The 27,032-nt window shown below is 39.3% G+C and overlaps 1 protein-coding gene across 2 annotated transcripts in view; it reads right to left on the bottom strand.

Annotated features, from left to right (window-relative positions):
* The window catches only part of PEX5 (peroxisomal biogenesis factor 5), a 42,464-nt gene extending 15,936 nt beyond the window's left edge, over positions 1–26,528 (bottom strand). The window contains exons 1-10 of one of the 2 annotated variants that reach the window (XM_051963249.1): positions 25,786–26,528; positions 24,915–25,148; positions 24,782–24,817; positions 24,174–24,306; positions 23,818–23,949; positions 11,192–11,297; positions 10,366–10,456; positions 7,946–8,056; positions 7,606–7,698; positions 7,114–7,233 (exon numbers count right to left, since the gene is read on the bottom strand). In XM_051963249.1, the coding sequence (XP_051819209.1) occupies positions 7,114–7,233; positions 7,606–7,698; positions 7,946–8,056; positions 10,366–10,456; positions 11,192–11,297; positions 23,818–23,949; positions 24,174–24,306; positions 24,782–24,817; positions 24,915–25,061 (969 nt within the window). In that variant the 5' untranslated portion in view covers positions 25,062–25,148; positions 25,786–26,528. The remainder of the gene's footprint in view (positions 1–7,113; positions 7,234–7,605; positions 7,699–7,945; positions 8,057–10,365; positions 10,457–11,191; positions 11,298–23,817; positions 23,950–24,173; positions 24,307–24,781; positions 24,818–24,914; positions 25,149–25,785) is intronic. The other variant, XM_051963250.1, reaches the window with a different exon arrangement.
* Positions 26,529–27,032: the final 504 nt, after the last annotated feature.

Here is a 27,032-nt window from a genome sequence, read left to right as displayed (position 1 = left end):
CATATACATGCATACACACACATAGCCTTTCTGAATCCCTGTGGGATTTCAAAGCACAGCTCGATGTCACCTCCAAGGTAGTCTCAAATCCCCCAAGAGCTAGTGCTTTCTCCTTCCACAAAATTACCTTGTATTTATTCTGTTTTTATATGACAATATGAGAATGTGACTGCTGGTTTCCTCTCAAAGACTCTAAGATGATGGCTGAGTGGTTCAACTCAATATTGAACTGGTCCCAGGTAACATTTGAGGTAAAGGATAGGGAAGAGGCACCAATGAGAGTGTGGCCAAAAACCACCTCACAGTGTTACTGGTAGGACTCTACTGATGACATGCCATTATTCTCTTCTACATCCTCCCCATTTTGAAATGAGCAGCCATGGTAGAACAGCTATTCTGTATTCAAACTTTGCCAGAGAGCAAGGTAACTGAGGAAAATCAGGACTAACAAAGCCATGTACTTCTAGATGAAGCTCTACCAGCAAAGCTGACATTCCACTGTGCCAGTGATGGAACACCCTACAGGAGGTAGTTTGTGTAAGCAGAAGCCCCTTGATGATCAGATTCTTCTCCTAATGTGGCTTCCCAAGAGAGATTTCAATTTGGAGAGTATAGAAATGTATTTATCCAATTAAATTTTTTCTCCCAACTTTTCCAGTGCTACCGCAACTAAATAAGAAAGGTGAGCTCTAGTACTAAATACATCACACCAGAGATATTGCCTAAATTTTGGCAACATGTTCTGACAATAGGGTTTACTTCCTCCCTAATGTTACTGCTGCACTGTTAAGTCTGCCTTTATAGAGTATAGAGGCCCAGGTCTCTACATCTTACTTAACTTCCCCTAGTCAGCTTATGTTTGCCCAAAGGCTTGCTTGTTGCCCCTAACCCATTGTTCTAAAGTTGCCTGCTAAGAGGCAGACTACTAGTCTGGGAAAACTCCTGCTTGCTATGGCCTACTTATTCTCCCCTCAACAAAATATCTTTCTGCTTACATACTCCCTGGTACCTCTACTCTTGTTATTGTACAGTTGGACAGGATACAGTCTAACTCGTTATGACTCCATTTGCAGTTTTCTTGGCAGAGATTCTACAGTAATTTTCCTTTTCCTTCTCCAACTCATTTTACAGATGAGGAAATTAAGGCAAATAGGGATACGTGACTTGCCCAGATACAGCTAGCAAGTGTTTGAACTCAGATCTGACCTCAGGAAAATGAGTCTTCCTGACTCTAGGCCTGGTACTTTATCCATTGTGCCACCTAGACACTCCTTTACTCTAGTCCTAACCTCCATTTCTAGAACAAAACAACCCCCAACTTGTCCCTCAGACATCACTTAATCTCCCTGACTATTAACTTCCAGTCTCTTAGCTTACTAAATGGCAGCTTTCCTTCCTGAGACCTCAAAGTGGAGAAAGCAATCAGACTCAACTGAGCCAGATACCAAATGTTTTATCTGGAACTGCTTTGCTTCTTCAATGAAGATGGACTCAGGAATCCTAGCAAAAATTTGGTGTAATAATGTGCCAAATCCAAGAAATATTATTTCTTTTGTTGTTAATATTATTATTGTTATATTCACTTTAGATAATATAATTTATACATGATATAACTATTACATAAAATCATATTAGACATTATTAAAGAAGCAATCTTTCATATGGTTAAGATTTTGCAGTTCCTGAGATAAATAACATTTGTAAAGTGCTTAACACAGTGCCTGATATACAATAGATGTTTAATAAATGCTTGTCCCTTTTCCTCCTACCACTACCACCTTTCTTCTTCTGAGAGCTGTTCACTTATATGCTTTAACTACTAATCTACCAGGGAATAGCTTTTGGTCTTACAGATTTTAGGTTAGGCATCAAAATAAATGAAATATAGACCCTTATCAATGATATTTGATATAATTTTTCCTTCAGTTACACTGATTTTGTTAGTAGCATTATCTTATCTTACCTTTTCTCATAAGGAACCTTCAATATTCTATGCTCCAGTCAGCCAAACTGCACACCCTGTGTTTTCCTGCCTTCCCATTTTATTCCTTATAACTGACATGACTTCTATAATCCTTTCCTGGTTCAAATCTCCAGAAAGCCTTTCCTGATCTCTTTTGCATACTGTTCTTAGGCACTGTTTATATATAAGCAACATTTGTATTTAATGTTGTATTATGGATATTTATGCATGTCATATATATTTTTCTACTAACTACAAGTTTCCTAAGGGTAGAGGGCTATATATTATCTAAAAATCCCCCTCTGTACTACTCAGTTCCTGTTCCAGAGTTCTATTTGCTCAGGGAGACACTATCTAAAAAACCAGGCCTCCAGGACTCTCTCCAAACCCCCTTTCTGGCCTGTCTTTGTCTACATCAGCTTTGATCCAAGACTCTCTCTGCTCCACACCTATATGTGGAATAAATGTGGAGTCAAAAATAATGCCAAGTTTGCAAGCTTGGACAACTAGGAGGATTGTGGTGATCTCAAAAGTATTAGGAAAGTTAGGAAGAGAGACAGTTTTACGGAGAAAGATAATAATTCTGTTTGGGACATGCTGAATTTGAGATACTCACAGGACATCCAGTCTAAAATGTCCAAAAGGCAGCAGATGCCATGAGATTAAAGCTCAGAAGAGAGATTAGGACTACACATCTAGAAGTACAGATCTAGAAATTATGCACATAGAGATGAAAGACAATCCCATGGGGGTCTACCTGCCAAGACAAAGCTAATTACAAAACACTTTCTACACAAATAAAATTAGATCTAAACAATTATAATAATATCAAGTGCTCATGGGCAAGCTGAGCTAATATAATAAAAATGACAATTCTATCTAAATAAATCTACTTATTCAGTGCCATATCAAACTGCCAAGAAATTATTTTATAAAGCTAGAAAAAAATAATAAAATTTATCTGGAAGAAATAAAGGTCAAGAATTTCAAGGGAATTAAGTGAAAAAAAAAAAAAAAACCAATGCAAATGAAGATGGTCTAGCTGTACCAGACCTAAAACTATATTGTAAAGCAGCAGTCATCAATTACCATTTGGTACTGGCTAAGAAATAGAGTGATAAATCAGTGCTATAAGTTAGGTTCACAAGATACAATAGTCAATGACTATAGTAATCTAGTGTTTGATAAACCTAAAGACTCCAGCTTCTGAGATAAGAACTCACTATTTGACAAAAATTGCTCAGAAAATTGGAAAACAGTATGGCAGAAACTAAGCCCTGAACCATACCTGGCACTCATACCAAGATAAGGTTGAAATAGGTTTATGATTTAGACATAAAGGGTGACATAAGCAAATCAGGAGAACAAGGAATAGTCTATCTCTCAGATTTGTGAAGGGAGGAAGGAATTTATGGCCAAAGAAGAACTAGAGAACATTATGAAATGCAAAATGGATAATTTTGATTACATTAAATTAAAAAGGTTTTGTACAAACAAAACCAATATAGCCAAGATTAGAAGGGAAGCAGAAAACTGGGGAAAAAATTCTATATTTAAGGTTTCTGATAAAGGCCTCATTTCTAAAATATAGAGAGAACTGACTCAAATTTGAAAGGATACAAGTCATTCTTCAATTGATAAAATGATCAAAGGATATGAACAGATAATTTTTAGATGAAAAAATTAAAGCCATTTCTATTCATATGAAAAAATGTTCTAAATAACTATTAAATAGAGAAATTCAAATTAAGACAACTCTGAAGTACCACTACACATCTCTCAGATTGGCTAAAATGACAGAAAAAGGTAATGATAAATGTTGGAGAGGATGTGGGAAAATTAGGATACTAATACATTTTTGGTGGAGTTGTGAACTAATCCAACTGAATCTAATTTGGAACTATGCCCAAAGGGCTATCAAACTGTGCATACCCTTTGATTCAGCAGGATCAAATAATCCTCAGGATGATTTCAGAAAGGCCTGGAAAGACTTACATGAACTGATGCTAAATGAAGTGAGCAGAACCAAGAGAACACAATACAGTTACAAAACAATGAGGTGATTCAGGCCAATTCCAACAGACTTGTGATGGAGAGAGTCATCTGCATTTAGAAAGAGGTCTGCAGGGACTGAATGTGGATCACAACATAGTACAGTCATCTTTTTTATTGTTGTTTGCTTGCTTGCCTTTTTTTTTCCCTCGGTTTTTTTTTCCTTTTTGATCTGATTTTTCTTGTGCAGCACAATAAATATGATAATATATTTAGTCAAAAAAAAAAAAGAAAAAGAAAAGAAAGAGAGAGAGAGAGAGAGAAACCTAAGAGAGTTTAAGAGATCACCAAGTGAGACTGGAGAGCATAAAAAAAGAAGCAAGCAAGCTCAGGATAAAGCCTTGGAGAACCATTGTTCAAAAAGTAGTTAGACACACCTGCAGAGGTGTGTCTCAGAAATCTGTGCTTGGCTCTGAAGCTCATTTTTCTAATCAGCAACTTGGAAAAAGACAAAGAGGGATGCTGATCTGATCTGAGATGACAAAAAAACTAGGAGAGACGGCTAACATGTGAGATAAAAGAGCTAAGCTAGGCAGGCTAAAGTAAATGAGTTTAGTCTAATAAAGATAACAATAATGACAAGATGAGTTCACTGATATGGAGAACTCCCAAATGAAGAAATCCCTCTACCAGCACAGGTTGGCATTTTCTCTGAAACCAAAGTCTTAAGAGAGTTAACCAAGAGCACTTTAAGTGACTTGCCAGAGTCACAGTCAGAATGTGGTTGAGGCAAGGATTGAACATAGGTTCTCCTGGATCTAAGGCCAGCTCTCTATCAGCTGGAGATGGCAGCTGGAGAGAACAGTGAATGAAGAGAGTGAGCACTGGACCTAAGGTCAAAAAGCTCTGATTTCAAATCCAGCCTCAATTCTAACTAGACACTTGGAGCTGTGGGACTCTGGGCAAATCTTTCAACATCTTGCAAAATTAAAGATGACAGTACCTTCCCAGGGAAGCTGTGAAGATCAAACGGGAGAATATATGTAAAATGTTTAGCCCAGTGCCAGGCACATATTAAGTGCTATAAAAATATTAACTATTTTTAAGTTAAGTATTATAACATTTATTAAAATAATACTATGAGTTACTAGAAATAGCAAAGAGCCAAAGAATTAAAATGTAAGCTAAGTAAAATTCCAACTAAAACCCAAATGTGCCCAATGTATTCATTCAGTAGCTAAAAGCCCCCCAAAAACAACATTCTCAATATAATAAAGTACTGGAAAACAATTGGCTATTTTCAATTATCAAAACTGTGGCTTTTGCTTTCAATCAAGAAAAAATATTCTTTTAAATGTTATATATCATACATATAAAACAAGAGAGAAAAAGACAAACTTGTAACATTGGCTGTAAATGCATGATCTTACATATTTCCAAAAGGCAAAAGTTTGGTTATGGTATCATACTATCGACACTGCTAAGCTAATAAGGAAGAGACTAGATACATATCAGTTGTAAAAAATGTTAGCTATTATAACTGCACTACGCAGCTGCTCAATCTCATGAGATGAAATCCAACACAGATGAATGTAAAGTCTTATATGTAGATTCATAAAAATCAGATCTACAAACACAGAATGGAGCTGCTTCACAAGTACAGAGCAAAAGTACTGGTGCAATGCAGAGAGTGCTGGACTTAGTGAGGTAGATCCAAGTATAAATCTTGCCTCAGGCATGTTCTAGCTTGTGACATTAGGCAAGTCACTTCTCCTCTTTCAGCTTCATTTTTCTCACCTATAAAGTGGCAATGAAACCACGTGCTTTGCAGAACCCATGATGAAGATCAAAGAGATCACCCAAAGAAAGAGATTCCCAAATTATGCACATACTATTTGCTATCCTCAGGGAGGAAATAGAAAACAAGTTCACTCCAAAAATGGTCCAGAAATCTTAGTGGACTGTAAACTCAGCACGAGTTACATATGGTGGCCGAGCTCAGGCAGCACTGAACATCCAGTCTTCATTCACAGGAAGGATGGTCCCACTATACTCTGCCACAGTCACATCCAGAACTGTATGTGGGGGTTAGTATCACAATTTATGAAGGACACTGAGAAATTTGGGAACACTAAGACGGATACAGACCATACAGACCATGCAGTCTGATAAAAGATTTTGCGAGAAGACTGAATAAAAACATGATGGCTGGTTCTGAATATGTGAAGAACCACGATATGGAAATAGAATCAGACTTATTCTGCTTGGTCGTAGAAGGCAGCCTCAGAGGCAAAAGAAACTATCCCAAAATGGAGTGGGTTGCTTCAAGAGGGAGATAGCTTGTCCCTCATTGGAGGTCTTCCAGCAGAAGCTGGAAGCCCATTTATGGGATACATTCGAGTGAGAAATCTTTTCTTGGCCGTGTTGAAGCAGAGTTGCCGAGATGCCTCACAACTCTAAATTCTGTGATTCTGTTTTCACCCCAATCCTCATTAATTAATGATATTACCTTGGTTGGGGTAGCTAGCATCTGAAGAATGGGATTAGAATGGAAAAAATTTGCCAACTTTAAGTATGACAGATAAGTGTCTGGAGGCAAGAAAATAACTACCATCTAGCAACTTCTGAACAGAGAGGATTCTAGTCTGATCCTATCATTCCAGATCACTGATAGGTAATTACCCTCCCCTACTAACTGCAGTGTCCACCTCCCCTCAAAATCACTGGGGCTAATTCTCTATAGTTCAAGGCTTCCAGTCTTTGGCATGTTCTTGTTTCATTTCAAGAAAATTACATTCTTTCCAAAGTCTGGAGCCCCAAACTAGAAACCAAAATATTTTATTCTCAGTATTCTACTCAGCTGAATACTCAGCTAAGTATGTATTCCTTAGCTGTCCTGAATTCCTTAGTGTGTCCATGAATGCCAAATCCCATATATTAACAGCTTTGATAAAGCAAAATGATAGATTTATGCTACAACCTTTGGCATTCAGTATTTGTGATTTTCTGTTAACAAAGGAAGACAGTATGATTGTTTAGATTTCTTTTCATATGAAGGTTCATAGAAAAACAGTATTTGCAAAGTTAGCTTTCCTTTTATCTCCAGCTTGAAGAGAAGACTGAAAGAGAAGAGGACACCAGAGAACCAGTGCTCTTACCTTATCATAGGAGGAAGAAGCAAGGTCATCATAGTCAGAGAGCCAAGGATGGGCCTCAGCATCCCGTTTTGCCATCTCTTCCCATTCTGCCTGTAGCTTATCCCAGAAATCAACATCAGACTGTAGGAAGGTACATAGGGAGGAAGAAGAGGGCAAAAGAGGAAGGACAAAAAGAGTCAACTGTCACAGCTATAAAGCTACTGTTTACTGTCTAAGGTTATTTCCTAGGAGCCTTCCTATTTGGTTTTACATCTCTACTATCTAGGTTCCAATCCACAGAAAAATTCCTCTAGGAAAGGATTCTGAACTTGTGGTCCATGAACTTTTTTTAAAAAAATTTTGATAACTATTTCCATGATTGGTTTCCCTTGCAAGTCTATGTTATTTGATTTTATGCATTTAAAAACATTATTCTAAGAAAGGATCCCTAGGTTTCACTAAACTGCCAATGGGCATTTTATGAGAGGTGTTCCCCCTGGTCTCTGTTCTCACCTCTACAGCTGACTTGGCTCTTTCAAATTCTGTATCAAGGGCAGGCACATTCGCCGGCCGTGTGAACTGGTCCACCCAGGCATCTGATGTGCCCTGTGAGAAAGAAATGGTAAATGGCCAGTCAATGTTCTACCACCTAAAAATTCTTTATCCTCTCAAAAATCCCCTCAAGCTGAATAATATCAGCTCCCATTGCCACCCACGCCAGGGGCAGGCACTGACAGAAAAAACTGTCAATAACCCTCGTCTCCCCACTTGGGATTAGAGATACTGATAGGGAAACCATAACCTGGAGCAAGAGCTGACTCTGAGGCTGGACTGGGTTGTGACAGGGTCCTACCTGCTGCTGTACAAACTCTGCTGCCCACTGTTCTGCCTGCTCCTGGCTGGACCCCGAATTGGCATCCAGGGACACCCGCCCCTCTCCGATCTGCCGCACGAATCGCAGGAACTGGGGCACAGAGACACACACAGGCTACTTGGGAGAGGATTGCCAAGTGTGTGCCCTCTACCATGATTGAAAGGACCCTGCACACTCCCTTCTCCTTGAATATACCCAGCTCCAATAAAAATATGCACTTTGAAAGATAGCCAAGAACAAAAAAGAGATCATAGGTTCCAAAGGTGGGGAACAGAGGCAAAGAAAACCACAAACTAGAAAGGGGCTGGAAGGGAGGTAAGAGAAAGGGCACATGGAACAGCTTGGTGATATAGTGGATAGATTACCAGCTCTGGAATCAGGAGGACCCAAGTTCAAATCTAGCATCAGACACTTACGAGGTGTGTGACTCTGGGCAAATCATTTAACCCCAAGTGCTGAGACAGACAGAGAAATTAGAGTTGTGGGATGGGTCTCAAATTTCATTTCTTTGGAAATTATTTGCACTTATTAAGTGCATGGCACTATGCTGGTATAAGAAAAACAAAAACAAAAAACAATTCCTGTCCCCAAGAAGCTTATACTCTACTGTGGCCATATAGTATGTACCCATATAAGTAAATACAAGATAATCTGAATTGAGAGGGTCCTAATAACTGGAAAGAGGGAAATGTGTAAAGGCTTTATATAAAATGTGCCATTTAGGCCAACACTTGAAGAAAGCAAATGTGAAGAGGCAAATGTAAGAAGGCAAAGGGAGCTCCAAGCCTGTGCAAAGATCCAGATTCAGAAGCAATCTTTAGTTTGGGGAAGAGTTTGCAAACTGGTGTGCCTGGAACATATACATGAAAGGGAGTAATACAAAAAAAGCCTGGAAATATAGACTAGAGAGATTTTGGAATCCTTTAATGCTGGGCTGAGGAATTTGTACCATCTCCTAACGGAAATAGTTATTCATTGAAAAATATAAAACAAGAGAGTAAACATGGTCACAGCTGTGTCTTAGTAATATTAATTTGACAATGATATAAAGGATAGATCAGAAAGGAAAACCTGAAAACAGGGAGACTATATGAGGGTCTGAACTAGAGTAGTTGCAACCTGTCTGGAAAAAAACAAAACAGAGATATAAGTGAAAGGTATTGCCAAAGTAGAACTACCAAACTTGGCAAGTGACTAGAGTTGGGGATACTGGAGAGGAAAGAGTCACCTATGATGTTGATGTTGCAAACTATGGTGACTGAAAGCAGAAAATGCCCTAGAAAATGAGCCGACAGAATGAGACAAGAAGGTAGACGAAAGTGGGAGACCAGTGTTGTAGATCAGCTGATTTTCAGAAGTCAGTGGAACATCCAGGCAGAGTCATCCCACAGATAGTTGGCAATGATTTAGGAGATTAAGGATCATATTTATGAGATGGCCCGGACAGAGACAGAAACCTTGAGAGTCACCAAGAATGGTGGTTAGAAGACAGATGATTCTCCTGCAAAGAAGACCAAGAAGGAATGGCCAGAAAGGTGGGAGGAAAACCGAAAGAAAAAGGTCACAGAAGCCAGGGAAAGTAAGTGTGCTCAAAAGAAGGAAGTCATCAGCAAAGAGGGGGAAAAAACAATTAGAATGAAGAAAAAGTCTATTGGTTTTAGCAGTTATGAGAACATCAATACTCTGACCTTGAGATCCAAATGCTAAACAGAGTGGCAAAATGGATAGAGGAGAAAGCTTGGGAGGAAGCAAGACATGAATTCAAATCCTGCCCTTGGAGGGGTCGAGGGAGGACAGAAGCTAAATTACAAAAAGTTGAGAAATAAATGGGAAGTATAGAAATAGAGACAAGAGTATAGCAACTCTGAGTGATAGGCTGTGAGAGAGATGTGTAATGATGGTTTGAGATAACAGGATTTTTAAAAAGAAGACTTGTGCACATTTGTAGCAAATAGGGAAGGAAACAACAAAGAAGAGATTGAACAAAAAAAAAAAAAAAAAGAAGATATAACTGAAAGGTAAAATCCATAACAGAGAAAGGAAGGGAGAGGATAAAGGACAAAAGTAGAGGGACTGGCTTTGGCTAAGAATAGTGAGTTCTTCCTCAGAAACTGGAGGAAATAAAAGAAAAAGCTAGAGAAATTTTGAGGGGTCAAATAAGAAAGAAAAGGGAATATACATAAATGACTTCTATTTTCGATAAAGTTGAACTGATCAACTGTGGCCAAGACTGAAGGGAAAAATGTGGTAAGACTGGAAGAACAGATAAAATAGAGGTGACTATAGGAAAAGTCCTGCTGTTTCATCTCCCTCTCCCAGGACAGAACAAGATTAAAAACATATTCCCTATGTCCCATTCAAAGCTCTCCCAAACAGAAAAACAGTGGGGTGAGGCTCACCTCAGAATTAGCTAATTTAGGGTCATCCACCTTGGCCACGAAGTCATTGGCAGTGGACTGCAGGTCTTCGTCAGGAAGATATTCCTTGTACCTGAGTCAGAAGAGGACAAAATGATCTGATGCTCCAAAATAGCACTACCTTATGCACATTCCTTATGCATACCCATTCCTAGCCCTCAGTAACAATTTTTTCTTCTCAGCTGAAGAGGAATGCATATATACATATTTAAAAGGAGACAATGAGGGATAGAAGAAAAGGCAAATTCCCATATTATATTATCTTCTCTTCCCTAAGGCTAGGTGGTGTAATGGATAGAGCTCTGGACCTTAAGTGAGGAAGACCCGAATTCAAATCCGGGCTCAAACTAGCTCTGTGATACCGGGCAAGTCAATTAACCTGTCTGCCTCAGTTCCTTCAACATAAAATGGAGATAATAAAAGAATCTAACTCCCAGGGTTTTTATAAGGACCAACTGAGATAATATTTGAAAAAAAAAAAAAAAGTAGCACAGTGCCTGGTATATACTAGGTATTCAATCCTCCCTCCATTCTTTCCTTCCTTCCCTAACACACAACTTTGAAGGAATTAGGAGTCACAAATGATGCAAGAAAGGCCTTAGGACAGCTATAGACTTTTAGTAAGCTAAGGGTAGGATTTACAGAGTTTTTATGTTGGATGTAATACAAGCAGGAAAAATTAAAGAGGCTAAGGAGGAAAAAGAAGCTTGGAGAAGACAGAATGTAAATATGAATGAGAAATGTTGGGATAAAAAATATTGCCTAAAATCTTTCCTTGGAAGTACAGGAAGGAACAGCCAGGACTCACCAGTGGTCAGTGGTGGTTGTTCCCTCAGGCTCTCCTAGCCAGAGTTTCTCTTCTGACTGTTCCAGGTACTCCTCAGCCCAGCGGGCAGGGGACACCGATGAGGGGTCTGCAGAGATTAGGGGAGATTGGAGAACCAACAGGGTCAGCCAGAGAATGGGGAAATGAGGAATTCTAAGTACAGACTAGATGACATCCCTATTCCTAGTATTTCAAAAAATAGTCACTTCTCTGGCCTAATCATGCTAATGAATCTCCACTTTCAGAAAGTTAAAGGTAGAAGGTTTCTGAAGGTTACAGAACAAGTCATGAGGCTACATGAGAATGTCAGGCCCATAGCAGATATGAGTTCTAGACATGGAACCAAGAGACATGGGCTCAAATTCCAGCTGATATTTTTCAGCTATGTGATCCTAAGCAAGATATTTAATTTCCCAAGCCTCAGTTCTCTCATTTATAAAATGTGGAGAATAATCTTTACACTACTTACCTCACCGAGGTCTGATAAAGTGCCAGAAGGAAAGCACTTTATATAACTCAGTGCACCATATAGAAAATGGCTCAAATATAGGACAGAAAAAGCCAACCCCAATAGAGAGGGGGCAAAAGAGATCAACACTTTTTAAAAGAATTGCAAACCACAAAAAAAAAAAAAACACAAAAAAACCATAAAAACACACAGAAATAGGAGAAATTCAAATAAAAATACTAAGGTTTTACTTCACACCATGAAAATTGGCAAATAATTAAGAACACTCAATACTGAAAGAGCTACGGGAAGACAGGCTGCAAAGTAGAATTTAATTTGGAATTATAAGAAAAGTGACTAAACTATCCAAACTCTTTGACTCAACAATGCCATTACTGAGCAGCATCCTAAGGACAGAAACAAAGTTCCAACATACACCAAAATGTTCAAAATGTGCAGCCTCTTTGTGGCTGTACAGAACCAGAAACAAAATCCCATCACTTGGAGAATGAAAAACTATAGTACATGAATGTCATGCAAGTGGGAAAAATTATGCAGCAAGAAATGACAAATAGGAAGAATTCAGAGGAATGAGCAAGATTTATATGAAATGACACCAAATTAAGTAATCAAAACAAGAGAATGATATATGACATCTTAAAAAAATGTAAATGAAAAAATGACTAAATCAAACTCTTGAGTAATGAAAAAACCAGTGACAGTCCCAGGGAAGAAGAAAATAAATATACTTCCTCTTCCTGCCAGAGGAGTGGGAAATTACTATGAGAAAGTATTATATATGTTGTCTGTATCAAATTCAATTGTTTTCCTTAGTTATAAGAGACGGTTTGATCTGGAAGAGCAAGCAGGAAAGACTGTCATAGGTAGACAGAATATATCAATAAAACATGTTTAAAAACTAAAAGTTCTATAAAAATATAAAGAATCAATATGATGAACATCCTCATTGAGGAGAAAGAATTGTAAGGTGGCAAAGAAAGAGGAGTTGAGGCACAAAGGAAGACTTCCTTTTCCTTCTTACAAACTGCCTAATCTGTTCTTCCACCTACCCAGATTCAAGAACTAACAGGTTCTTGCCTCTTGTCTTCTCCTCAGTGGCTTTGGAAGCCACGTGATCTCTTTCCCTGTTCTGAGCAGGACACTCCTAAATGGGGAACCACATGCCCCTATCAGGAGGAGCTGTGTCAGTCCTACCAGTTAATACTGTTCCCAGACAATCTGAGAAGCAAAGCAGCCACCTGGGAGTCAGGCTATCCAGATTGTTATCCCTGCTTTGCAAGTATCTACTCTAAAATCTTTTCTTCCAGTATATTTTCTTAGAGACAAGCTGTACATGTGAAAAAGGAAGACTCTAACATAAATCAAGACACACTGCAAGTAGAATGTGACACTGCCTGCCACCCTTCACTATTCCCACATCCAGAAACAAGTGCAACAGGTTGAAAACTCTGAAAGGGTGTTAAAGGTCAAATCAGCAGATACATAAGGCTGGGGAGTTATCCCACAACTAGAAGAAGTCTACAGTTCCCTAAAACTAGCAATAAAAGTAGCTGGATCATCAGAAAAATATATTCAAAAACTATACGATTTTCAAGTAGTGGCAAAGACCAAAACAGAATGTGATTATACATACACATATAGATACACACACATATACATACGTATACATACATATACACATACCCCTTGGGAAGCTAGTTCTGCAGTTTACTTAATGGGCAATTTAGGCAAAGTCCATTTCTCTCTTCCGTCACTATCTACCTCACTTTTCTCTGTGTGTAAAAGAAAAAGGCACAAATCTTACTCCCTCTCTCCTCTCTAGCTATGTCATTAATATAAATTTAAAAATATTAAGAAAATATTTAAATCTTTGGAAGATATACTTCTCCAAAAATTTTCTAAAACCTTGGAAAAAATCAAGATATTGTATTTTGATTAATATAATCACTTCATTTTAATAGTATTTGATCCTAAAGAGTTACAGATAAATATGAAGTAATTTTGTTTTTAATAAAATATAACATTGTTAAGTACAGAACATGACAAATATTTGTTACCAAGGTTTTGCTTTAATTATTTTTCTCCATATGATTTTGAGTTGCAATATAGAAACAGCAGGCAAAAAAAATTTTCAAAGGATATTATACACACACACACACACACACACACACACACACACACACACACACTATACAGAAGTAAAAAGCAGAGCAGTGCTTATATACTAGAAAATATGGCCTATCACTCTTCCTACTGAGATAGTGTATGAATGTCTCAAGATTATACAGAAAATTACAATCCACAATTTTGCTTGGCATACTTCTGCTAATCCCTCCCAATTCTCCTTGGCCACCAATAGATCCCAGGCCAAGCCCCATTTAGTCATTGTTTAGTTCCTGTTTGACTCAGCAATCACTTCAGCTTTGGCCAGAAACCCTGAGGGTCTTCCCCTCCCAGATTCTTTCATCTATTTATTTATTTAGTTTTTTTTTTTTTTAAGACTAGGTGAAAGGAGATATTTTGCCTCAATTGCTACCTAGCCTTTATCACTGAATGGGTGTGGTCTCAGTCAAATAATCCTTTTGAAAACAGCATAAAAAAATCAAGGTCTCCTATTGCATCCAGGGCCATCTCCAAGGGTCCTGATCTATATCTGGCCATTGACCCCTATGTCTCTGGCGGGGAAAGTGAAGCAGGTGACCTTGCCCAGCCTCCTTCACTTAAATCCAAAACTCGCTCTGGTCAGGGTCTTCTTTGAGAATGAAGGACAAACAACAACTTGGCCATCAAGTAATATCTAACAAAAAATGGATGTTCCCCAAACATTTTCTGCCCAAGACACTGTCCCCTAATTTTAGGAACTACTTTTTAATACTGACACTAAGGTTTCCCTCCCTAGAAACCTCTTTACACTATTCCTAACTAAAATTATAGGGCAGAAAACTTGGGACTTTAGATGGTCACTAAAGTCACTTCTAGCTCTATATCTATTTTATAATCCAAAAAGGTTCCTCGAGGTCACATACCATTCTATTGAGTTATATATATATCCTGTCAACCACTTTCAATCCCATCATATTGATGGGTATTAAGTCCTTAATATTTACCCATCATCTAGCCACTTGCTCCATTCTCACTGATGAATAAAATAACCTCCAATCCTTTTTTTATTACTTTGTAGTCATTCCCTACCCAACATTTTAAACTTGTCTTCTTCAGTAGCTAGTTATTAAGTTGCAAGAAGCCTTCATAAAACTACAGCATATGCCACATTTGAAAAATACAATTTTGTAGAACATTCAAAAGAGCTAGTTAGAAAAGAACACAATATAACTTGTCTTAGAAGAAACCTACAAGAAGAATAATCTATTATGTGAGCTTTGAAAAAGTCAACTCCTAATCTTAGGGCCAATATTGTAGGCATAGGTTGGCTGCTGACAAGAGTCTGCAAGGCACTTGTTACATACACATCAATCTCCTAGGTCAAAAATAAAAAGAATAAATATTCTCTCTATCTATGAAAGTTTCTGTCTTTGATGCACTGTTCACTTATAACAAAATCATTTTCATAATCAAAAAGTATATAAGCAAGTATTTTACTGCATGGAAGCTTTCTTTAGTTTTCCCTGGGTTGGCCCTTTTCTACTGATGGCATTCCTTAGAACCCAATATCCTTTCTGTAAAAACAAGTAAGGTGAGAGGAAGGAAGGAAAAGTGATGAAAAAGTGACTAAGAACCCAGCTTCCTTCTACTTTTTGAATGCATTTCTTCCAACATTTATTGAATATTATATTGTACAAAAGGTTTAGTTCCTAGAGTGAAAATATTCAAGGAAATGATAGAACAACTGCACTCCAAACTCCCTTACATTTTCATGCTTTCCAGGAGCAACTTAAAAAGAAATAAATATGCAACAAATCACTAGCAGTATGAGAAATGAAATTTTAAACAGGTCTAAAACAGGAAGACAGATGCACTGATGATGGACCTTAGTAGTGCTCCAATAAATTTTTGCTTTCAATTTGGAATTATACAAGAAATATGTTTAAGTCACAATGATCTTCTAATTCAGTAATTGGGCTACTGGGCATATACTCCTTGGAATAAAAAGCAACCAATTTCCAATATACTCAAATGGATCTGTGCTCTCATCAATTTGGGATTTCTAACAGTGCAGATCACAACCCACCTACACCTGTCTGTACTATTTTTGAGCAGGTTCAACCAAATATCTATCATAAGAGGATACAACTCAATGAAATGGAGGCTTTCCAGGCTTCTTCCTGACATTAAAAGGACACAAATAGATTACTCTAGTTGGCCACCTGACATGCCTTGCTCTTGTCATATGAGTAATCCATCTTCTTTTCCTATCACTCAATTTCTTGATGGTACCATTTGTTCGTGTTTATCAGCATTCCATTGGTTATACAGTGCAGCCTGTTGACACCATGACGAGACTCTCCAAGGCTCTCTGTGAATCTCGGCTCTTAAAAAGCACCAATATTCCATGTCTTGATGCCATACAGCATCATCCACAAAGTATTTGTACTGAAAAGTTGGGTCCTTGCATGGAAAATAAGAGATGAGCAAAAGAGCTCTGCAATTTACTAAATGCAATACTGTCTATTATTTTTTAACTCTAGAACAGCTTGGTGTGTACCTGTACTATTTGTTTCAGATATATACATAACCGTTGGACAAGTTTGAGCAAACACCAGAGTATTCAAATCTATACTGAAATCTGAACATTTTTCATCTACTTTGTCTTTCTTCAATATCTGGGCAAGCCAAACTCTTTTGAGTGATTATAGAGCTCTTTGAGAATGTCTTGATGCAACTAGCACTCATCTGCAAATTAGAGTATCTGAAGGCTTTCACCACACTGAAATCTGTTTTTAGATCTCCAATACAATGGTCAATGCCTTTGGCAAGAGCTAAGTTTGTTGGCTTGCTTGAGGAGATTGAGACTGGTAGATCACTTAAGTTTGGGGTTTCTGAGTTTCAACTGGCTGTCTGCACTAAGTCTAGCACTAATATGAGGCATTCTTAACAGAAGACTATCAAGCTGCTTAAGGACGGGTGACAAAACCTAGGTCAGAAAAACAGAGCCAGTTAAAAAGTCCTTAAAGATCATCATTGGGACGCTATCTGTGAGTGACTTCACAGCTTTCAGCCAAGGCAAGATAATCTTAAAAACAAAACCCCAAAACAACAATAACAGTGATTTAAAAAAAAAGTTTTTGGCATACGTTTTTGCCTCATCTGATTCTGTCAGATGATAATTGAGCAAAGTTGTCTCTGTCGTTAAAGCTTCCAATAATCATGAATGATTTTGGGATACTGTGAAATTGCATCATGTTCTACTGGATCAAATTTTTTTTTTAATCAATACCAAGAACGGTGGTAAATTCTCTACATCATTCAGCTAATTGTTAGATGGAAAAAATGTTATCCATTGTTGAACAAACTTGCAAAAGTTAATATCTTCACTGATGTTCCTGATTTGTATATAGATGACGCTCAGATTTTGAGTAGATGGAAAAGTAGACAAACAGTTTTGGTAGTTATTAATGTTCTCTTGGATATCTTTTCTTCAATCCTAAATGTCTAAGGTTTGGGGTGATTTTTTTTTTCCCTATACCTTTGGTATCTTTTTTTTCTTCAGATACCTTGCATATTTGTCAATGTCCTCATAATCATAGCTTCTCCAGGACAGATCTGCTTTATCTCTTTTCTTGGTCCAAATCTGGCTGCATCATTGTTTGCTAGTATAATTGCTACATTCTCTAGAAGTACCTTGTAGACTGTGATTTTAGGGTTTCCAATATGGTGGTTCCACTATCCTTGATGGAGAAAACAAAATTTGCTAAATGGCTTTTGCAAATAGTTTACTTTTTTTGTTGTTGTTTCTATTTGTAATCCTTCCATTTTCATTCTTGAACACCCTTGAGATGACTTTGCTTAGTTGGATCTCTTACCAGGCTTTCAATAAACTAGTTTTGCCCTCTACTACTGTTGTTTTATGAGACCATATTGCTAATCATTCATCATCTTTCTTTGTAAGATTTTACAGATGAGTTTATATTCTATTCCACTCTTGTCATTGGAAGCTAAGAAAGATAAATTCTCTTTTTAGCAAGTTAAGATGCTTACTGACTGAGCCATTTACTGGGTTCTTCGGGGGTTTTGTGGGAATTAACATTGGTTAAGCTTCTGAACAAAACTATCATATTGGTGTTGATATAAGTTCTATTGTCCATTTCCTATTTCTAATTTTTGATTACATTTAAACAATTCAGGGTTAATCATTTTAACTGCACCCCAATTTTTACAGTACTAATTTTTTTCCCTCTCTCTTTTCAAATTCTGATCTTGGTTCTGATGAATCAATGGCCTAACTGTACATACACAGTTGACTCAGGGATAACTACAACAAGTTTTCTTCCTGTTCCTTCATGACATTATTTAATGCTCATCATGTTCAGGACCTAATAAACTTCTTTTAAGAGAAAATATGGATGATATATAACAATATGAGGCTTCCATGTAAGAAATACATCTTTGCCCTCTCTCTTTTCTTTCTCCCAAACCACATTTTGTCATATATTTCTATCTTCACTTTTTGCCACTTTTGCATTGAAATCACCAATATAAGCCTTGTGTTTAATTTTATTTGGAGACTATTATTAAGTTCTTTATAGAATCTCTCTACTTTATCTTCAACAAAAGATGTCAGTACATAAGCTACAATTATCATAATGTACTTTTAGTACATCATTAGTACTGCACTATATGATAACCAAATGTCTCATGAAAAGCTTCTTGTAGCTGCTGGAGGTATAATAAAACCCATGTCATTAATTTTCTTTCTTTCTTTCTTTCTTTTTTTTTTTTTTTTTTTGGCCTCTTCAAAAATTCTTTCTTCTTTCTTCTTCTTTCACTAATAGCAAGAATATCCAGATGGGTGTGATTTGGCTTGTCTTACAAAACATCCACTTCTTGGTCACTGAACAAAGAGTTCACACTTAGAATATCAATGGGTCAAAATGAAGTGTGTCAGTGGTCTAAAGACCATGTGATTCTTAGCACCCATTACTAATGCTTAGTATACTTAGCACCACCAATACTCTAATATTTGAATCACAGGAACAGAAAGGGGTCTCATTCAACTGACAGCCATTTAACAGTTTTGTCTCAAGGGTTGCCACAGCCAAAAACATTTCATCACCAGGTGGCCAGCCTACTAGTGATGTGTTTCTCCATCACCAGCTGGTTTGATCCTCAGAAAAAAAAAAGACAGTCTCACGGTCTTTCCAGCTTGGTAGACTCTGCCAGAGATCACACTCTGATGGCATAGCCTTCAGAAATTCTGAGCTATCTCCATCAGAGGCATAAGAATAGGGTTTTGTGGAAGAAAGCTCCAATACGTACTAAAACATCCAAGCAGCACTCTTTGTAGCAGCAAAATGGGAAAACACCAACACATTCTATCATATGTCACAAGAAGCTCAAAACAGACATGTGACCTAAATGTTAAATAAAAGTCATAAGGACAAGGGCCTAGATCTGTGATTTAAGTGGCAGAGAGAATTTTCTAATGAGGAAATTTCCTCTACCAATGCAGGTCAACACCTTCTTTTCAAAAGGTGACTACAGCACTAAGAGGGTCAGTGACTTGCCCAGGATCACACAGCCAAGTATGTGTCAAAGGCAGGACATAAATCCAAGCTTTTCTGATTGCAAGGTCTGTTCTCTATCTACTATGCCACACTCTCCTCTCCAAAAAAGTTAGAAGAGAACCAATTCTGCTTTGTCAAGGGATGCCAAGGAAGGGATTATAATTCTTTTGACACTATTTGACCACTTATATACTGGGGAATGATTTCTGATCTTACACATGTCTATTAGTTCCCCATATATCTTGAACCACATCCCTGTTATAAAAAGTTAATACAAAGATTAACCACTTTCTTTCTTAACCTAGTTGTATAAATGTTTTTCATATAAAAGGCTTTCAATTTCAAGTTATTGTTTTTCTCTTTTGTGATTGCCTCCAACCCTTATGTGGCTATCCCCATAAACAGAAATACTTATATTCCATAACTTACAGCTGAGTATGTCAAGATGCTTCTAATCTTGTCCTATTATTATACAGATTTTTTTGGCTTCCTTTCCCATCCATTTCTACATACGGTCCATTTATTTTTGCTCATTCTTAATATATACCTGGCTTACCTCCTTTTCTGCGTCATAAGCGTCTTTTGCATCGCTTCTCACGTGCTGCAGGCGGCTTACATCTACCAGCTGTCTGTAACCGTGATTTTCTCAAGATCAAGGCATTCTTCTATTCGTAGCCATATGATATCACCAGGAAAATATTGGTGTTAGTGAAAAGATGGGCTTTTGTAGCATGGAGTGGTTTGGGAACATTGAAAGAGCTGTATACATAGTCAAATTCAATTCAACCTATTCTCCACCTGGTGCCAATTCTGGATTCAGCTCACTATCCACCTGCAGTGTTGGCCCAGGATATGTCTATTGTAAGAATAATTCAACAGGTTGTCCATCCAACTGTGTGCTATAGTCCAGGTAAATAACATTTACATAATCCTTAAAGTCTCCTTGGTTGGCTTCTGTAACATGGTACTGTCTTTCTCTATTTGTTTTAAAGTCTTTTCCACTTGGCATCTTAGTGACGAGGCCCCAAAAGGTTTTGGCATTCAATGCGACAGCATAATGTCATTCATAAATAGAAACATTTAAAAAACCCTCCCCATCAAATCTCTCTTTTATTTAGAGTCCATCAAAGGCCATCTTCCATGACACGGGCAAAGGCTTTTGGTGAACATATGACTTGTATCTATTAGTGTCAATATCAAACAAAGCTTAAAAGCACACAACAGCATTTGACATAGAATCTTATGGGATATTATTGGATCAAAGAGGGAATCATCTTGTTCCACCGTCTTTTTCATTCTTTTAGCATCTTCCCTTTTTTAGTTATCTTGAATTGATTGTTGAGTATTTTTAAATGGGATCAGCTCCAGCCCAGATCTTTTTGTATGAATTAACCTAGCTCCAGTTCTTCTTAACCTCTTTCACCAGTGCTCACAGACTGCATCTAGTTCTGCAGTAGCAGAGTCCAAATCCAGGCAGTCCTTTAGCACACTGGCTGATACCACCCCCCGCTCCAGTTTCATCTACAAATGTTCTCAGATAATTTGGCTTAGTTGAGTCTTAAGACTGGAGTTATTTCCCCAAATGAGGAAAAAGGAACATCAGGAATTTGACAGAATATGGCACAAAGCTCTAGAAAAGACTTCCCATGCCAGCACATGTAGTATTTTTGTAGGGCTTTTTTTTCCCAAATGGCTTTATGCCAATCAAATTTTGATCCTTTCAAAAGAAAATGACAACTTCACAGATATATTTTACCAAAGCAAGACAGAAAAAAAAATTAGGCAGAAGAGGGCCTTCTAGTCCCACTCTCATGACCTAGAATTAGAGGGCAGCTGTGGTAACTTAACATAACAGAACCCCAGCATTTACTTGTACAAAAATCTCGGTTCTCCCGAAGGAAAAGAGCAGAAATGGGAACTTTCTGTGCTACTATACTATTCAAGAAATCCCTGCTCTGTTGCTATACCATCAAACACCAGGGGCAAGAACAGAGGAAGCATACTGCTTAAACTTCAGAAGCTAAATTAAGAATACCCAGGACTTTATTGTCACTGCCCCGATCCTAGGGAGCTTCCTATCTCAAGCTGTTAGGGGACCCAAAACATATTGAAAGTGACTAGGCAACACAGCCAAAAGAACTCATAACTTCAAAACCTTACTAGAGATGGCTAATCACTCCTGACTTCTCTGTGTGAGGAAACTACAGTAAGGTTCTAGAAATTATGATCAACTTCTAGCTCTTTTCAACCCTAGTTTATGGTCAATTGGCCCCCAAAGAGCAATGAATCATTACTTTCTCAAAACACCAATACAAGCTAGTTTTCTTGGTCCAAGACCAGTTTCCCTGCCCTGCCATCATAGATTCAGAGGTTCTTAATCTTTTTTTGTGCTATGTACTCCTCTGGCAATTTGATGAAGTTTATGAACTCCTTCTTAATAATGTTTTTAAAGGCATAACATACATGGTTTTAAAATAGTTATCCTGATGACAAAACACTTTTTGCAGAAATTTAAAAAAAGACCTAAATAATTCGAGTAACATTAATTGCTCATGAGTAGGTCAAAGCAATATAATAAAAATGACAGTAATAGATAAATCCATTTTCTGTACTGATCAAATTCTCAAAAGAATATTTTATAAAATATTTCATTAAAATAATTATGAAATTAATATGGAAGAACAAAAATTCAATAATCTCAAGTAATAATGAAAAAAAGCAGGAAGGTTGGGGATGGAGTCATCAGTATCAAATTTCAAATCACTATAAAGCAGTAATATAAAAATTTTGTACTGGTCAAAATAAATCAAGGTCCATCAGTAGGACAGATTAGATATACAACATAGAGAAGCAAACAAACATAGTAGCATACTGTTTGATAAACCCAAAGACCCCAGTTATTGGGAAAAGAACTCACTATTTGACAAAAACTGCTGGGAAAACTGGACAGAAGCTTGGCAGAAATTAGATTTAGACCAACACTGCATACCATACACCAAGATATGCTCCATATAGAAACCTGACCTAGATATAAAAAGTCACATCATAAACAAATTAGAGGAGCAAGGAAAAATTACCTTTCAAATCTATGGATGGGCAAGAGTTTATGACGGAAAAAAGTATTAAAGAAGATAACACAAGATAAAATGGACAATTTTGATTAAGTAAAATTTAAAAGTTTTTACATAAACATATCCAATGTAGAAAGGAAACAATTGGTGGGAAAAAAAACCTTTGCAGCAAGTTTCTGAGAGAAGTCTCTTATCCAAAATACATTAAAAAACTAATTCAAGTTTATAGGACGAAGAGTCATTTACTAATAAATGGTCAAAGGATATGAACAGAAAATTTTCAAAAAAAAGAAATCCAAATTCAAAACAATTAAATGAAAAAACCCTCTAAATCACTAAGAATTTAATGCAAATTAAAGTAATTTTGAGAATATACCCCATACCTATCAGACTGGCAAAAATAACAAATGAGTAAAATGTCAAGTGTTAGAGGGACTCTGGGAAAAAGTACAGTTTTTATACTTTTTACCCTGTTGTTTGAGCTGTGAATTGGTCTGACTATTCTGGAAGGCAATTTGGTACCATGCCCAGAAAGTTACCAAACTGTGCATGCCCTTTGACCAGGCTATACCACTACTAGGCCTAATCCGAACAAAATGAAGTAAAAAAAAATTACAACAGCTCTTGTAATATCCACAAACTGAAAATTAAGAGGATGCCCTCCTACTGAAGAATAGCTAAACACACTATGGTACATGAATGAATAGAATATTATTGCGCCATAAGAAATGATGAAATGAACAATTTCAGGGGAAATGGAAGATCTCTCTGAATTAATGATGAATAAGGTGAGCAGAAATAGAATACTTTATAATAAAATTATAACACCATACAGAAAAACAACTTTGAAAGGCTCTGACCAATGCAATGATAAAAGATTAGTTCAAAAGAATGTTGATGAAGCAAGTCACTCACCAACAGAGAAGTGACAAACTAAAAATGCAGAGTAAGACATACCTTTTTGGACATAGCAAATGTAGCAATTTGTTTTGCTGGACTATGTAGGCTATAAACTGAGGGCTTTAAAAAACTTTTTAATCAGTGGAAGAGTTGTGGTAGAAGAGACAGATTGATTTTTTAAATATCTGTTAATTGAAAAAATAAAAGTAATGATAAACTCTATTTTAAAATTATTTTTAAAAATACAGTTATCAAAGCATTTTTTTTTAAAAAAACATAGTTCATGGTCCACAAGTTAAGAACTTCTGACCTAGATGAAAGTCAAAGGCCCATCTTCCTATAAAATTGAGCCAGTGGACCTAAGGATAAAGCTGTTGAAACTGCATTATATCCCGACTGTGGAGAAGGATGGGAAGGAGAGAAAAGGGAAATGAAACTGATTGTTTCATTGAAGGGGATTACAGACTCCCTCATTTAAAGCCTCACCTGTAACTTCAGATATGAATTCCTGAGACCAGTCAGCCTCATTATAATCCTGAGCTATATCCACTGCATCTCCAGCTGCCAGGAACTCTTGGGCCCAATTCTCAGATAGTGCCAGGTCAGCCACACCAGGGGCTAAGAGAAAAAGATGAAAAAAAAAGATAAAAGATGAGGGGATAAAAAAAGAAAAACAAAGTTCAGAAACTCCAGTTGAGTTCAACTGATCATACCACATCTTATGTCCCCTTTTGTAGGTCAAGTCCTCTACCTATAACCAGCCCTTAGTAAGGGGTATTCCAAAATAGAACTAAAATTGTCCATCTCCACCTGTCCCCCAATCCATCAGGCTGTGGACCTACCTCTCTGGGGTGCCTGGCGGAAGCTAGACTGTTCAATTTCTTGCATTTCTGCCAACAGATCATCCATCTTGAAGGTCTGGGGAGCCCGGGACACAAGTGGGGCATTCTGATCCTGAAGGAATTCAGCCACCAACTGTCAGGAAAGACACCATTAAGAAGCAATAGGAAAAAAACTCTTGGACTCAAAGTGAGAAGGAACCAAGACTGGGGAGACAGAGCCCTGCAAACTAGAGCAAACAAAAACATACAGTTGAGAGAAAAGAACAGAACTACAGAAACAAAACTAACTCCAGAGTCAGAAGCATGCAAAGGAATAAGAGAGGGAGGCAAAGCACATCAGGCTGGTGAAGGAGAAAAAATGGCATGAAATTTAGAGGCAACACAGAAAAGAGGTGAAAAGATATCACAGGAAAACACATTTAGAGCAATAAAGGATCTGGAGGTCACCTACTCCAACTCCCTCATTTCGCAGTTGAGCAAAGTGGCTCAGAGGCCTGAGGTCAGGCAGGTAGTAAGAATTTGAACTCAGCTCCTGTAACTCCAGCGCTCTTTCCCCTGGTATAAGGAGGCAAGATTAGGGGTGGCAGAAGGAAGACTTGTAAATTTACCTCATTTTCAGAAGCCACTCCCAAAGGCTTGGAGACCTAAGAGAGATAGAAAGGAAGACAGTTATAGAGGTGCATAAAGTCCCCCCCCCCAATATCCCACCGGCCTTTCACTTGCCACTTCCTCGCCACTTACAGATTCAGGTGCTGGGGTTCCTGGGGGCCAGGGCGCAGGATGCAGCCCTTCTTGCTGCAAGGCTTTGTCCTGGGTAAAGTGACCCGCCAGCTTCATGAGTGGGTTGGCCCCACCACACTCTGCCTCCACCAGCTCCCGCATTGCCATGTTGACCGAAGGCCTTCTGATGGGCAGGAGGAAGTTTTCCACTCAGCGCAGTCCTAGGAGGTGACCCCCCGCAGCCTAACTCCAGCCCTAAGTTGGTGGGGAGAAAAGGGAAAGCCTCTTTGTATCATAGCAAGCATCTGCATCCCCACTCGGCTTCCACTCCTAGCAGGGACTCCCCCAGCCAGGGGTACACCCACCCTCCCACCTTGGAGGCTTGAGGCGGCCGCTTAGCAGCCTCCTACTCGCAGGTCTCAGGAGGCTGGAGGGGTGCCAATCAGCGGCTGCTCGGCCAGGTTTAGAAGCCAGAGGTCAGCGGCACTGTTAGCCCCCTAGAAGACTCCAACACCCCTGAGGACACTAAGCCCGGAGCATCTCCGAGGCAGGGCAGGCTGGGAGCCCCGGGGTTGGACTGGGCTCTCCTCTCCGGAGTCCAGAATGGAAACTCGACGGAAAGAAGGGACGACCCCCCGCTGTCGGCCCCCATCATCTCCAGAACCCCGACCCCAACCAGCCCTCCTAGCCCAAGGGCTGGGCCCTCCCCCTCAGCTCACGGCACCCACACCTGGCTTAGCTCCCCGGACCGCCGTCTGCCCTGGGGTGTTCCCCCCGTCACCTGAGCCCCCCCTCCCTCCTGCCTCCTCCCCCTGCTCCTGCCCCGCCCCCGGGGTCCCGCGAGGACAGGGAAAGGGCGACAGGAAGCTCCCTCTCGGCCCCCAGCGCTCACCGCCACGCGCCGGCCGCCAGACCTGCTCCAGGCGCGGGGGTGCGGCTGCGGGGCGGGGCGGAGGCCAGGAGCCGGCCGAGGGTGGAGAGTGAAGGGGGCGAGGGGAAGGAGGAGGGGAAGCGGGGAGAAGGAGAGGTAAAACGGAGGAGGAGGGGCGACGCCCCCCAGCGGGCGCGCGCTTAAAGAGGCCGGGAACGGAGTAAGAAGAAGAGGTGGGGGAGGAAAAGGGAAGGGGGGTGGGGTCCGGCGGGGCGCGCGCTTAAAGGGGCCGCGGTGCGAGCGCAGACTAGGCCGAATTCTTAAAGGGGGCGGCCCCTTAAAGGGGAGGCCTTAGCCCAGCGAAGCGGAGACCCGCCCCCCGCTCCTCGCCTTCCGAGGCGAGGCCTTCCGGGCTCAGCGCCCGCCCCTCCCGGAGCTCATCGTCAGTTACCGCCTCTCTGCTTCAGAACGGGCCTCGGGCGCCTCTACCCCGCGGGGCGCTTGGCCACTCGGCTGACCTCCCCCACCCCCAGGCTGGTGCGGCCTTCAATGCCAGCCCTCCGGATCTCCGGTTAGTTAGGGCCGGCTCTGAATGCCCACTGGCTGGTTGGAGCGCTGCTTGGACCATGCTGGGCCTCTGGCTCCTTTATAAAACGCAGACTTGGACTCGAAGTAGGATTTACCTTGTGGTCTGCAGACTTTTTTTTTTCCTCATTGATTGTATTTCCAAGCAATCGGTTTCTTTTGTACTCGTGTGTATCTCACTCCATGCATTTAAAAACCATTCTGAGATGGGTCCTTAAGTTCTGATTAGCTCTTCCCGTGTATTATTTGCATACATAACGCTGGGAGTTCGACCTATTATAGATTAGGAGACTGAGTAGAGTAAGGGACTGGCCCAGGATCATACACTTAGGAAACGTCCAAAAAAGGGGGGGAGAACGGAGGGGGGGGAGGCGCGATATCCCCCGGATCACCTGGCTACCTTATAGCCTACATTTTTTGAGTCTTATCTCATTTGAGAATCCTGGGAGATTAGCACTATTCTTATCCTCATTTTGCCGCCGAGGCAACTGAAAATGACTTGCCCAGAGTCTCACGGATAGTGTCTGAATTATCATTACAATTGGAGTCTCCCGGACCTTAATTAAGGCGCCCCTCACCACTTCGAAGTGGGTTACTCTGCTTCAGGCCCTGTGCAAAGGGCTGCAAATAATTATTAATGATAATGATAGCACTTAAGTTTGCAAAAGTGTTTTCCACGTGTT

This window comes from Antechinus flavipes, chromosome 5 (genome assembly GCF_016432865.1).
Source record: "Antechinus flavipes isolate AdamAnt ecotype Samford, QLD, Australia chromosome 5, AdamAnt_v2, whole genome shotgun sequence".
Lineage (NCBI taxonomy): Eukaryota > Metazoa > Chordata > Mammalia > Dasyuromorphia > Dasyuridae > Antechinus > Antechinus flavipes.
Note: the sequence above shows the minus strand (reverse complement) of the source record. Positions and strands in the feature narration are given on the sequence as shown.